At 38.2% G+C, this 13,356-nt stretch overlaps 1 protein-coding gene across 3 annotated transcripts in view; it reads right to left on the bottom strand.

Annotated features, from left to right (window-relative positions):
* Window positions 1-7,233: 7,233 nt before the first annotated feature.
* SCYL2 (SCY1 like pseudokinase 2) overlaps window positions 7,234-13,356 on the bottom strand; it is a 36,929-nt gene continuing 30,806 nt past the window's right edge. For all 3 annotated transcript variants that reach the window (XM_042026613.1, XM_042026602.1, XM_042026605.1), the window contains one exon: window positions 7,234-12,881. In XM_042026613.1, the coding sequence (XP_041882547.1) occupies window positions 12,234-12,881 (648 nt within the window). In that variant the 3' untranslated portion in view covers window positions 7,234-12,233. The remainder of the gene's footprint in view (window positions 12,882-13,356) is intronic.

Here is a 13,356-nt window from a genome sequence, read left to right as displayed (position 1 = left end):
CTGGATTGTCCCAGCTCCACTTTGAGGTAGGCAACGTTGGAAAATACATTTCCCCAGGGTTATGTGAGGCAGGCAAACACCTTTCACTGAAATCCTTTATTCCTAGTATGAACCAGGAGGGGAGAAGAGAGGGAGGGAGCATACTTAGGAGCTGAGAGTTAGGCTTTGCTGCAGTCTCTTTTGTTGCAGCTCTGGTTAGAGTTTCTTTATCCGCTTTGAATAATTCATGTGATGTAGAGAAGTGTTGGCTCAGCACGGCCAACACATTTGTCCTTGCAGAACAGTCCTTCCATAGCAAGCATCTAGAGCATGGGTACCTCCAGATCTCAGCACTACCTACCCACATGCCTCTAGCAGGGGTTCACTGGGTGTACTTCTGTCTAGTTGGGTTGAACAGCAACTGCTCTCACTGCCGAATCAAGGAGCGACCAGTAACTCTCCCTGAAGCTTGTCCTGCTGCCCTGGGAACAGCTGCACCTCCTCTTCCTCCTCTGCCTCCTCCTACTCACACTGCTCAGGCTTGAATCTGGCCATCTCCAAACTGAGCAAAAGGAAGAAATTCCTCCTGGTTTCTCACTCCAGACCCCTAGCCCTGGTTTACTGCTGGGGTGTGCCAACAGGCGAAGCAGCAAGGTCACCACAATGGAAAGGCCCAAAACAATCACATGTGTGCATTAAAGCAGCCTCTCCAATTTTCACCAGGCACACAGATAATAAGTAGGCCAACTGCCAGACACCAGACGTATGTATGGGTTTAGGAATATATATATATGTGAAACAACATCATGAAATTTTCTTCCATTTAAACAAACATGTATTTGCTGGTGTTTGAGATAGTTTCCTGAATGCTCTTATGGCAGCTGAACACCTGAAACTGTGGAAGAACCCAGCTCCAAACTGGAAATGGTGTGAACTTCAGTGCAAGGAATTCACTTTAGAAGACTGAGCCTCAGGTTGGAAAGTGGTATTCAAAACCCGTATTTCCTGGCAGCTGTGGAAAAAAGGATTTTATCTTGCCATGCTTTCTGGGCTTCTGGTCCTGGTTTGGATAAAGAGAGCACAGAGCAGATACAAGAAAGGGGTTATGCTTAAAATTTAGTGCTTTGTTCACTTATCTACATATTCTCTAGTTGCATTTAGCACAGATATCTGAAGTCTGTCCTTCACTCATTTGGGACTGATTCAAGTAGCTCCCTCAGAGATATATCCTGGCTGGCCCCTGGCAGGGTACTTGCCCCTCGTGGGTGTAGGTGTCTATACAATACCACCTGCCTCACCATTAACGGAATTACACATTTCTCACAGCAGGTTTCCTCTCTCCCTTGTCTTTACTCTTTGCAATCCTTCACTGCCTGCACTTCTGCAGTGCTGCAGCAGTAGCCCCTTTTGAAGTTCACTGACTCTTTCTCTAAGGTCTGAAGAAAGCGTGTTACTCATGCATCTCTGTGGGGAGGCAGCTCGACAGGAGCAGTGCTGCTTCTCTGTTTCCTGCTCCTCAGGCTCACAGAGTAGCAAAGTGCCTGGATTCCAAAACACTGCTGCAGAGACTGTCACACCAGCTTTGCAGTGCCCTGTTCCTGCTGGAGCACCATCCACAGGGGCACTACCCAATTCCCAACAAGAATGAGCTGGGTGAGGCCATGGCAATACCTAGGTGACTAATCCCAGCACACATTTTGGAGCATCAGCTGAGGAACTCTTTCTTCCTAGGTAAGACCTAATATGATAACCCTTATGGACCCAGTTGTCATTGTTACTACTTTTTTCTTTCCTGATTTAACCCTATGCCCTAATTTTCTTTTTCAGAAATTATACCACATTGTGATCCTCCTTTTGCTATCTCAGACCTTTTCAAAACACAGCAAATTACATACATGTAAGTCTGCTGCTTGCAAGCTGGAGGCTAAGTCGAAGACACAGCATTTGCCTACACTTGCAAAGAAATATTTTGCAAAATTAAAACTATATAACTCACATAACTTGTAGATTCTACTGAAACTACAGGCTCCTATCCCCAAAGACCACTAGTAAGTGTGTTAAAACTGTATTTTAGACCCAAGATAGACCTAAACCAGCATGCAGACAGCCGCTGCTGTGGGCTCATATACCATCATTACCTCAGGTGTTCAAGAGTAAAGTGAGTTGCAAGAAAACTTGAAACGGATCAAGTGCACATACAGGAGATGTGCCTTCCTAACCATAGCTGTGCCTTGCAGACACAGGGCTTGATTCAGAGTAAGAAAACCAAGCATGCAAATATCAGAACTAGCAATAAACATAACTTATGTGGAAGAGTAGTTTCTAGTAAATGTACACCTAGAGGCTGTCAAATTTTTTAGTTATTTCGTTTGTTGAAAAGCCTTGAAAAAACATCTTTATGCTACTCCTACCTATGATTCCTCAACATAATGGATGGGGTAAACTTTGCCACATTTAAGAGAGATTTTTGCTACTGGTTTCAGTGCAGACTGGATAGCATACACATTTTATGTGCCGGTTGTCTTGCAAGCAGCCACTTCTCCTAATGCTTGTAAAATATAAAATTTTGAACTCTTTACAAATGTTTAATTATCACAGTAATTGACACCCTGACACTGACATCCTGGGAAAGTCAATTTAACCTTTTGGCATTTCTGCTGAATTAACACAAAGATGCTTCACATTGTGCTGAGCAATCAGCCTTAACAGTAACCAAAAGCTGCTGGGGTCTTCCAGTGGAAATACACGAGAATAACTGTGAATTTTTAATCAGTTTCTTTTCAGTTCAAGGCCATGTGATCACATCCCTGGTGCTTGTGAGATGATTTTTGGACCACAGCTTGCTCTTGTTATCTGGAGGAACCTTCTTTAATTAACGCAAGAAAACTTTGCCTTTTTAGCTCTCACCAAGAGCTCAAAGGCTAGAAAAACCTGAGTGACCTCTCTTCCTAACTGAAGATTTCTTAAAATTAAATTGAATTAAAACATTTTGATGTTTCAAAACTAAGCTTCTTTGAAAGTTTTAAATGCCTCCATATCTTCCAAATGGAGCAAAGTAATTAAGCAGAGATAATGAATACTGGTTTCATCTGCACATAGGCCTTAGGGTTGGCAGACTTTAATGTTCACAGCACTGTTAAGTTTGACAGTGCTTTGCCCAAGAACAAGGCCTTGGTAAAAATTGGGTGGTAGCTTTCATTGAATCATGAAATCATTCTTTCAGGAAAAGACCTTTAAGATCATCGAGTCCATCTGTTAACCCACCAATGCCAAGTCCACCACTAAACCAATGTCCTTAAGTGGTGCCTAAGAGGTCCACCCAGGTGATAAACATATTTTATTGTTATGCATGAAACTTTGGGCTGAAGCCAATTCTTCCTTTGTATTTGTATAGTGTCTGGTGTACTGGAGATCCTTATTGTATTGGCACCTGTAAAAGTCATTGCAACATTACATAAAAAAGAGGGTACTGTAGGAATTCAGCCGACAAGATCTACAGCATCTGACGTCAAATAGAAGAGGTGACCTGGGATCTCATGTTATACAAGGGTTTAGAGTAAATGATCGATCTGGTCCCTCAGATTTTGAAACCTATGGCTTTACATCTACAATTTTCTGCCGTAAATGAAGAGGGACTCAAAGACTTCAGAATCCTGGTTTCTATTTTACCACATATGAGAACTGAGTACTTTCCTGCCAGGTTAAATGCTTTGTGTTGAGTCAGCCCAAATCAATGTTTCAGATGTTGTGTTTGTTTCTCTGATAACTGCAGCAAAACCAGCACTAATTCCAAATAGTTAAAAATTCATCTTTAGTTTCTCACTTCTACTTCCCGATCAGATTGCCAGTAGGAAAGACATTTGATCACAGTTGGACACAAAATAAAAATAGTGGTTCGTAGCATGCTATGTAACATATAAAATAATAATGGAAATAAGAAATCCTATTTATAATTTTCCTTACTGAAAACTGCTAATTAAGTACTCATTTCTTACCTTACACTGTAAGAGGCTTTTAAAGCATTTCTATGTGGAAAGTTCCTATGTGAAGTATGTCTGTTTCTCCACAAAAAGAAAAAAGGACAGAGCTTCTACACCATTGCACTAATACAGATACACTTGATGATGATTTCTGTGCCTACAGGAATAGTTTGTTAATTAAAAGTAAGTCCATTTTTACTTTCACAAAGCTGTATAAGGAGAGTCTTGTAGCTGGGCAAGAACATTTCTATTATGTTTGAAATGTATTTGAAAGTTCCTTGGGTTATAGTGACACCTTATGGCAGTTTTCTTGTATCTTACAAATAATTTTGAAATTAACATCTCATAACCTTTCACAGCCTGTCACTATCAGTAAGGAACTGCTTTCATGTTTTTAGAAATCTTTTTGTTACAAGTTATTTAAAAGATCATTCCACCTCTTCAAATTTGTGTTTTCCCTTTTCTTCTTACTAGAAAAATACATTCAAAAGGGGAGTGGTCTTTGGTATTGTCTTCTTTCCATGTTTAACAGATTATCTATGCCAGGCAGTACACTTATAATATACTATTAGTAACTACCTGCGGTGATACCCAATCGTGAATAGTTGTGATTGATTCACCAAATTATAGCATGTAGCTCATTGTGTTTCTCTAATCCTAGATCTGAACTCTTTAAAAGAGAACATAATGATAGAAGTGAATGATACAATTCTTTCCTTTTAAATACTGTTAGAAACCAAAACTGTGGGATATGAAAATAAAACTCACTACTACATGAAGATCAGAATTCATAAAACCTGCCTTCCTGGGGGCTCTCCTTTAAGTGAATTTTCTAGTGCCTAACCAGAGCTATCTCTGCAGCCCTTCCCTCACCTGAAGTGCAAAGTCAGTCTGTCTAATGAGGCAACAGTTACCATAAAACTTACATTAATTCTTTATCTTTGGTATTTTAACAACGCTTTCATTGAACAAGGGTTGAAAGTGGGCAACAGGTTTGAAGTTGCAAAGGGCTGAGAAGGAATGAGGGAGAAGGATGACTGAGCAGTCACATCAATCTTAAAAACAGAGATGAAAATCTATATATGCTCTAGTAGACTTGAAGGGAGAGTTGAGTTTATGCTCAACTGCAGCTAGGGCTTAGTTATGTTAGAATAAAATAAGCTCCAGAATACCTTTCATGCAACCTTTTCTCATTTAAAAATTATGACATAGAGACAGCTTAAAATGATAAATAAACTTTTCTTTGAGCAAAATATTTGTTTAAAATTAATATTTTAAGTCCTAACAGATGTGACTAAATCTGTCAAATCTCTTACCATCTATAAATTAAAAAACTAAACCTACATGCCTTTGCCTGTGTTGCAACTTCAGCTCCCAAACCTCTTGGTTCTCAGGTAAAAGATAATATTTTCATTGATGTTGTTAAAAATGGAGGTTCTTCTTTGATTATCCCTTAGATGATTCTTGCAGGAGAGTGTAAAACCTAGTCTTTTGAATGTTGTGCAAAAAGTGAAGCATTTTAAGAAATTCCATGAAAAAAGGCCAAATAATAATTATGGCAAAAGCAAAAGGTGGATAAAAACCTCCAACCTTAGAAAATTGGTAAGTATAGGTAGGTCACTAAACTTCTACCATTTCTAAGTTTCCAATCATTTCACATCCACAACTGCCTTAATTTGCAGGAAGAAACTGCAATAGAGCCTAACAGTACAGTTCATAGGCAGGTGTCCTACAGAGGAAAAAAAGAATTTTTTTGAAGTCTAGAGTTCAAATTTTATGCCTAGAATTCTTAGTAAATTGTTTTAGAGCTTGAATAACTAGTATTTATTATTATTTAGCTGCTCTTGGGTTTGTGCATGGATAAGAGTATAAACTGAATTCCTGCTTTGTCAGTTTGGCACAGGAAAACAGAATCCACCTTGTTACTCTATGAGCCATTTTCCAACCTACTGAGCTAGTGCAGCGGTCTTCAGCTGATAACACAGCTTTACAAATGCTGATATAAAAAAGATTAACCTAAAGTTCTGGTATATAACAAATCCAAAGGTCAGACTAGAGATATTTAAGTGATGAAACACAATTAGCTGCCAATATCAAAGGATTCCAGGCAAAGAATAAACAACTGCAAAGATCTCCAGCTTTCCCTGCTTGAAGGTTTATGCCATCTGAATTAATGAAAGAGTTTATAAAAACATCAACTTTACACCACAACAAACCAACCCAGAACATCTGGATTTCAGCACTTGAAACCTTCTTGCTTAAGAAACGGGTAGAAGTTAGGGATCCTACCAATATCCAGACATGGAGAGACAAAGAGAACATTTCCAAGGTGAAGGACATACCAGTCAGATCAGGACTGTGATTAGCTGAGCAAATTAAGGCGGGCATTTTCTCAGCAGGGGGCTGGCGTATGACAGGACTGTGCTCACTTGATGGATACAGCTGTGGAAGGAACGGGTCTGCTGCCATCCTCAGCAAGTGAAAATGAAGAGAGAACTGAAGCCACCTGGCGCTACTTTTCCATTTTCACCGAATCTATCTTTTTGTTCTACTCTCTTCTCCCATACCATCTCCAGCCAACAATGATGCTTCTAAGCAGATCAGAAGCCAGATGTCTTGTACTTGAAGAATTTGTACCATACTAAAAGCTGAGAACCACATTCCTTCGGAGTGCTGGCAAACTCTAACCTTACAAAGCAGTGTATCTTGAAAATCGGGTTTAGAGAAAGGGTTGGTTTCTGGGTCAATGAGCTGTGAAAACGCAAACTGAGATCACTATGTATCATCAGAATCCCAGCGTGGGCTTAGAAAAAGTAAATGATAATTTTAGAGGCATCTAGTGTGGCAGCTTTCCCCCAGAACTTTTATCCATTGCATGAAAGCAGTATCGATGACATTTTACAAATGTCTGGACAGCAATCTCTAAGAAACGAACATGAAAGTATGTAGGATAATATATTTCAAACAAAATGTACAGGGAAAGAGTTTTCTACAGAAGTTACTATTAGTTAATTTAATGACAATTTTCAATAAAAATATCTTCCAATGTGAAAATATGAAAAGTTCATTTATTTCCATAGGCAACCTAATTCAGAATACAAAGTAGTGTGTATTTCTCAAAACTGTCACTGTACCTTTTACATAGCTTCAAAGTAACTGATCTAAAAGATCTAAAAGAATAATTTTGGTTTTGAAGAGCTGTCCAATAAACCAGATATACACTGATGCCATGCTATGACAGTTCTATTTATGAATCACAGCTGACACAACAATATCATTTTATAAATCTCATGAGAATTTTAATGTTTTACAATCAGAACATAAATCTGCCACTAGTACAGAGACTGTACAATTAGACAAATAAACAAGTATTAAATATTTTGCTCAAGGCCTGAGTTCACTATAACACATTTTGATTTACAGCTTCATCTCAGGAATCTGTACAGCAGTTAGACCTGTTTCAGAGAACTTAAAGACAGTACAACTTCGGGGCTTGTTTGTAATGTTGATACAAGGGTGAGGCCTTAATGGCAAGAGGATTTGGTGTACGAATCCAAGGTTTTACTGCCTTGTGTAATTTCCTTGCAAAGCAGTCAAAACCTAATGGAAGGTAAGGTACAAGTCAGAACCTCACTTGAAAATCAGCTAACTCATCTGAAATTCTCCAGATAGGTTTTCTCACAGCTATTTCAAAGGAAAAGTTCACAATGAATATATAAAATGCAGCATATCTCTTAACAAAGAACATATACAACAGGGTACTTTTTTTTTCTGTACTCCCCCTCCTTATTCTTCTTTTGTTGGAAATGGCACAAATCAGCAATATCCCACCCAGCCCCAATAAAAAGCCCCTAATCAATACACAAAGGTCACTCTGAAGTCCAAAACCTTTACTGTAATGCAAGATCCAGTGTTCATAAACTTATGTTTTAAAAACTTTCCTTTTCTGCTCAAGTCACACAGATGTAGGCAGACTAAGCATGTATATTTATAACAGATAACACAAGTATCATGTCATTCTTAGCCTGCATGGAAGTTTTATGGAATTTGATTCAAATCTAACTTCTCATTTAGTCTCTGTTTTTTTGGTGCAGTTGAACTGAAAAATCCAAAAATCCTATAATCTATAATATAATCACACTTATGTATCTACAGATACAGGTAACATAACAACAGAGGTTATAATACAGAAGTCAACATACATTTTTCTTTAAAAGGCCATCAGGGTATTTGTTACGGTTTCACATAAATGTGAACCAGTTGTAGCTAAAAAGACAAAACAGAAAAGGAAAGTTTTAAAGAATAAGGCTTGAAATGTTGTGCACCTACACATCCAAAAATTCAGCCTTTTACTTGGGAGTACTCAACACCTGTGTAAGGCCACAGCTTTCCCACAACATTTCTTATTCACAGTGAGGAGAACATTGTATCTTCATTAAAACAAACCAGGGCACTCTACCCATGTTCCCAGTAAAATTTCTCTCCCCATCTCCCAAATAATTGGTAGATTCCATTACATTTCAAGAGACTCCTCTGGTAGTGCTGCCCTCCTGCATAAGCAGCTTCCAAGGCCTGTTCTGTGCCTTATTCACACTACCTGTGTGATGAAAAGGAACAGAAGATTTGCTCCCTCCTCCAGTGACACCTATGCCATTTCACTCCCAGCTTCTCTCAAGAGTCAGAATCATAGGTTTCTAAGCTAATCTGAAACTTAGTAGTTTTAAGGTTCTCCATCAGCCCAAACGGAGGTTTTTCAAGCCTCTAATACAATGCTTCCTTCTGACAGGATTAGTTTGCTTTCTGTGACTGAGTTTTGAGAGGATACTTCAGCGGCTTTCCTATTTTAACCCAAATGGAACCAAGAGCTCTAATATGGAAAACACTTCTGTCTTGGTGCAGTCATGTTCATTTAGCATACAGCAGAGCCGGCAAAGCACAACTGATGTATTTAAGATGTGCAGCTATTTTCACTTAGCTTCTCCTTTTGTACTAAATATAATATAGATGAATCACTTAAAGAATAGGAACTTACTCCCTTCCCTTTACCCCCTCCTTTACAAATGAATGTAAACTAGGTGGGCTGGGCACTTCAGTGCAGACCCTGTTCTCATTTCCACAGTAGAATGAAGATACGCTCACAGTGGGTGAACGCAGTGGGTGCTCCCACATTTTTTCCTTTAAATTAGGTTGAATACAAAGGGCAGAAATTTAGTGCAATTTACAGTCTTGCAGTCTTGCTCAAGGCATTGTAAAGAAGAACAACTTTTTTACCAGGTTACTATTTCATTAACAGCATTTGTAGTTTCTTAATCAGGTACCAATTTCAAACCTGTGTTCTCCATTTTACTTTGCATGAGACCCTCTGCTTCAGGCCAAGCTAGGTGTAACACCGCTTTCCATCCAAGTTCAGATGCAGGAGGCTCCCACAACACCCACATTTTGTAACACTGTCCCTTCACCTTCCTCCTTCTCAAAAAAAAACTTGGATGTGAAGCACAATCGCTGCTCTCAAACAATTCACTCTGGCCACAACTCTTCCAGCCTCTTGCAGGGCCTCACAATGATGACTTGTAAGTGGAGAGCTCAATTGGACAAGGCTTTCTAAAGAAAAACTATTGTAGCAGGAGCCAAGGGGCATGTGGCCATGGTGACTTACCTCTTGCAAGTCCTCTTTCCTTTATGTTAAGAAGAAATAATTAGAGAACTTCACACACACTGAGTTTCCTGACACACTAAGCAGGAAGCATCAACATGGAAGGGGGATTGGAGTCACTCATTTTAACTACAGTTTGGTTTTTTAAAATTTTTAAAAACCTGGAAGATTTTGTTAGAAGTTTTATAAGCACCCTTTTCAGTTTTCTTTGTTGTTCTTCTACTCTGGGCATTCTGAAAATTGCAGCAAACAAGAGAAATCGAAATTATGTTCTCTAATATAAATGGAAAAATGTCCTATTGCTTGAGTCAGATAAAGAGCTTATTCCATTGCATTACCACTTCATCAAAGAGCCACTTTTAATTTGAATCTGTAGGGTTTTTTTCTACTTTGTTCTTACAAAATGGATTATATTCTCATACAGCCCATGCCAAAAGCACATACCCCAAACCACACAGTTTAGGAGGTCTAGTATATGAAATCAGATCAATTTTTTTCACTTATCTTTCTCTGCAATAGGTTAAACTAAATCCAGTTCTGAAGAGCCCCCAGTCCAGAGAGACCAGTGACTGAAACCCCAGATCAGGACACTGACTTTTACGACTGCCCTTGCCATAGATGTATTAATTTAATACATTGTAGAGTCCTATGAGATGCTGCTTTTAATATAAACTTATTCTCCAAAAAATTTAGAGGAATACAGATTCAAGTAATTCTTCAAAGGCTTGCCTTAGGTTACCCTAACAAAACACAGCTTTCAGGAGTTGACATAAAAGACAACATTAATTAAGAGTATAGAGTGCCAGCCACCATAAATGAACTTAAATAGTTCAACAGTTCTAGTTTTGAATTTAAATTTACACAGGTATTTTAACATAACCTACAATGCTTACCACAAATATTAACAGCACATAAGCATCACAATATGTTAGGTATTGTTTTCTAGACCACAAATTCATTGGTCCCAAGTATTTTAAAATAACAGGACTAACACAGCAGCTATTAATACATAAAGGATTCTTTAAGAAATATGCTTAATGCTATAACTGCTTAGAACTGTGGAAGTATAACAAAATACAAGTCATATTTACAGCATAAGGCCCTTTGGTTTCTTAAGCAGCAAATGAAAGAAGAGTTTCTTCAGTGAAAGGCTTTGAAAAATAAAGCAGGTAGGCTTTCCGTAAAAAAGGTTAACTAGTTCTTTCCTTCTCAAAATAACCATTTACAGTCTTCAAAATATTAGTTAAGAAAGCTCTCGAAATTCTTAGGAAAAAAAAGTTAAAACCCAACAGTAGTATCTGACAGAGCAGAGATTCCATCATGGGCAAGCTGAACATACACCTTCTGGGAAGTAGAAGAAACTACTACTTGGATTTCTTGAGACCTTTATTGAATTTAGAGTAATACAATAAAAAGGATCTGAAATACCTGTGAATTTATCATATATTCTAGAGCTTACAAATCCGTATTTAAGAAATCACTTAATGTCAATCTATCCTTCATAAGGACTTGATTTAGAACAAAATTAAAATGAAATAGTTCACTCTAGTCAAGGCAATTTATGGCAGTCTGCTTTTTCACACAACCCTGTGCAATTTGTATATAGCCATCCTTTTCAATCTTCTCAATTGAGTCCAAAATTATTTATTAATTCAAGATATTTCTGTATAACTATATAAGGTGTGTTTAGTTACACAGCTGGGGCAGTCAACATGTGAATTTTACATTTACATTCATTTTGTGAAGTTTCATAACTACAATTATTCTTTTTACACATCTGTTAGAAGCAGTATCATATTAGCCAAAACAATGGAATATATAGTAAACGTGATGAAATCACCACATGTATTTTAAAATCCGGCTTAAGTGGTGTGTTGCTTTTGCTATGGGGCTTCTAACAAGGATCTGGCATTATAAAAGAGATTGTAATCCAGCATGACCTTTGAAGCAGTGTTCTTACTCTGTTTCAAACCTGAACCACATTTTAGAACAACTCCTTATGCCTTACGAATCTTGTTACAGTTTACTACCACATTCATTACATTAGCTTACATGAGAGAAGGAAGTCAAAATATGCTCCCTTCTTAGTCTTGCCCCCACTTATCGGTTAGAGTTCTCTCTGTATAATTCGGCTATCAAAAGTTTTGGGCCAGCGTAAGAATTTTCGCAAACTGTCATAGGGCAAAATGACAGCTTGTTTCAAATCCAGGCAATACAAATAATTCTCTAGGTTTGCATCCACTAGCATCATTATCCCCTAAGTATTTTTGCTTAACTTAAGAAACAAAATTTTGCAGGAAATTTCATAGGAGTTGACTGAGTTCACCTATGAATAATTTTGATATACTTCTTTTTCAGTTGAATATATGCATCCTACCTTCAGTACTCTCATGTTGGTAAAGAGACAAAAGACCTTTAGCATGTAAGATGACTTTGCACTTACACAATTCCACTGCAGTACCAGGTGAATGCAACATCAGCCTTTTTTCCTGTCCAAAAGTCATTACTTTGCCGGGTTGAAAGTTTCCCCGAATCATGCTTTTACTAATCAAAACAAGATGTTAATCAGCTTACCCATGATCCAAATTTCATCAATCTTTGAAAGAAGAGAACAAAACATTTTACCCAAAAAGATCTTTTAAGTCATTGCTAGCTGAACTGCTGTTTGTCATTGTGTCTGCTGGTTGTGCGAAGTTCTGAGGAGAAAAGAAAGGATTACCCTGTATGCCAAAGCCCGGCTGTCCTATCATGTTCATCTGTGGTCCCAAGGCTGTATTGCTCGTGTTCGGGGACCCTGGAGGTGGCACAAACTGATTAACCCACTGGCTTGATTTCTGCTGAGCCAACTGTTTCATGCTAACTTTGGGTTTTTGAGGACCAAAAAGATTATCTAAAGCAGACATATCTGGGGGTCTGTTTTGTTGTGTCAGTGGAGAGATTGCAGATGCAGCATTCATAGGACTGTAATTTGGCATATTGGCAGGTGGTACTATGTTCATCTTGGTTGCTCCTGCACTTGGACCACTGAAAAAATTCTGAGTGGCAAGACCTGCTCCCATAGTGAATCCAGCAGTCTGAAACCCCATATTTGTGTTTAGTCCGTTTGTCATATTTCGTTTTGTGTTGTCAATAGGTGATGAAAATCCCATTCCAACACCCATAGAAGGAACAGAAGAGAAGCTGTTTGAAGATGCAACTTGAGCTTGGTTGATAGGACGGCTACTCAAAGATGACATATTATCTATCAAGGTATCTGTCAAGTCTTTTGTCTGCAAAACACATAAAATGCAGTTAAATGTTTTTCCTGTAAAGACATTCTAGCAACAGTATTTTATCATTACTCCTGCAGACCTGGCATTAAGTTTTCAGAAATTAGAATTCACTGCATGGAATTGGGCATGAAATGTAATAATACACAAGAGAGATTGGATTATTTTTGTGCGTTGCTGCTTAGAACTAATTGTTAGGCAGCTTTAATTTGACATCTAAGACTACACAAAAAGTACTACTGTGACTACTTGCTTAAATGCCCCATTCCTATCCCCAAATCCTTCATTTATTTACTTAATAAACTCTTCAGAGAAATACCTTTCTTAATATGTCCTTTCCTTATCTAGAATGATAACCCTCTGATAATAATGACACCCCTGGAAACTCTAGGAATTTAAAAAGTGGGGAATAGTGCTAACTATGCAAATGGATGGCACATGAAAATTTCATTTAGCTTTTCTCAGCTGTGCCACT

The sequence above is a fragment of the Corvus kubaryi genome, unplaced genomic scaffold (genome assembly GCF_017639235.1).
Source record: "Corvus kubaryi isolate FWS band 111438036 unplaced genomic scaffold, C.kubaryi_AGA036_p1.0 129, whole genome shotgun sequence".
Classification (NCBI taxonomy): Eukaryota; Metazoa; Chordata; class Aves; order Passeriformes; family Corvidae; genus Corvus; species Corvus kubaryi.
This window is presented reverse-complemented; position numbering and strand designations above follow the sequence as displayed.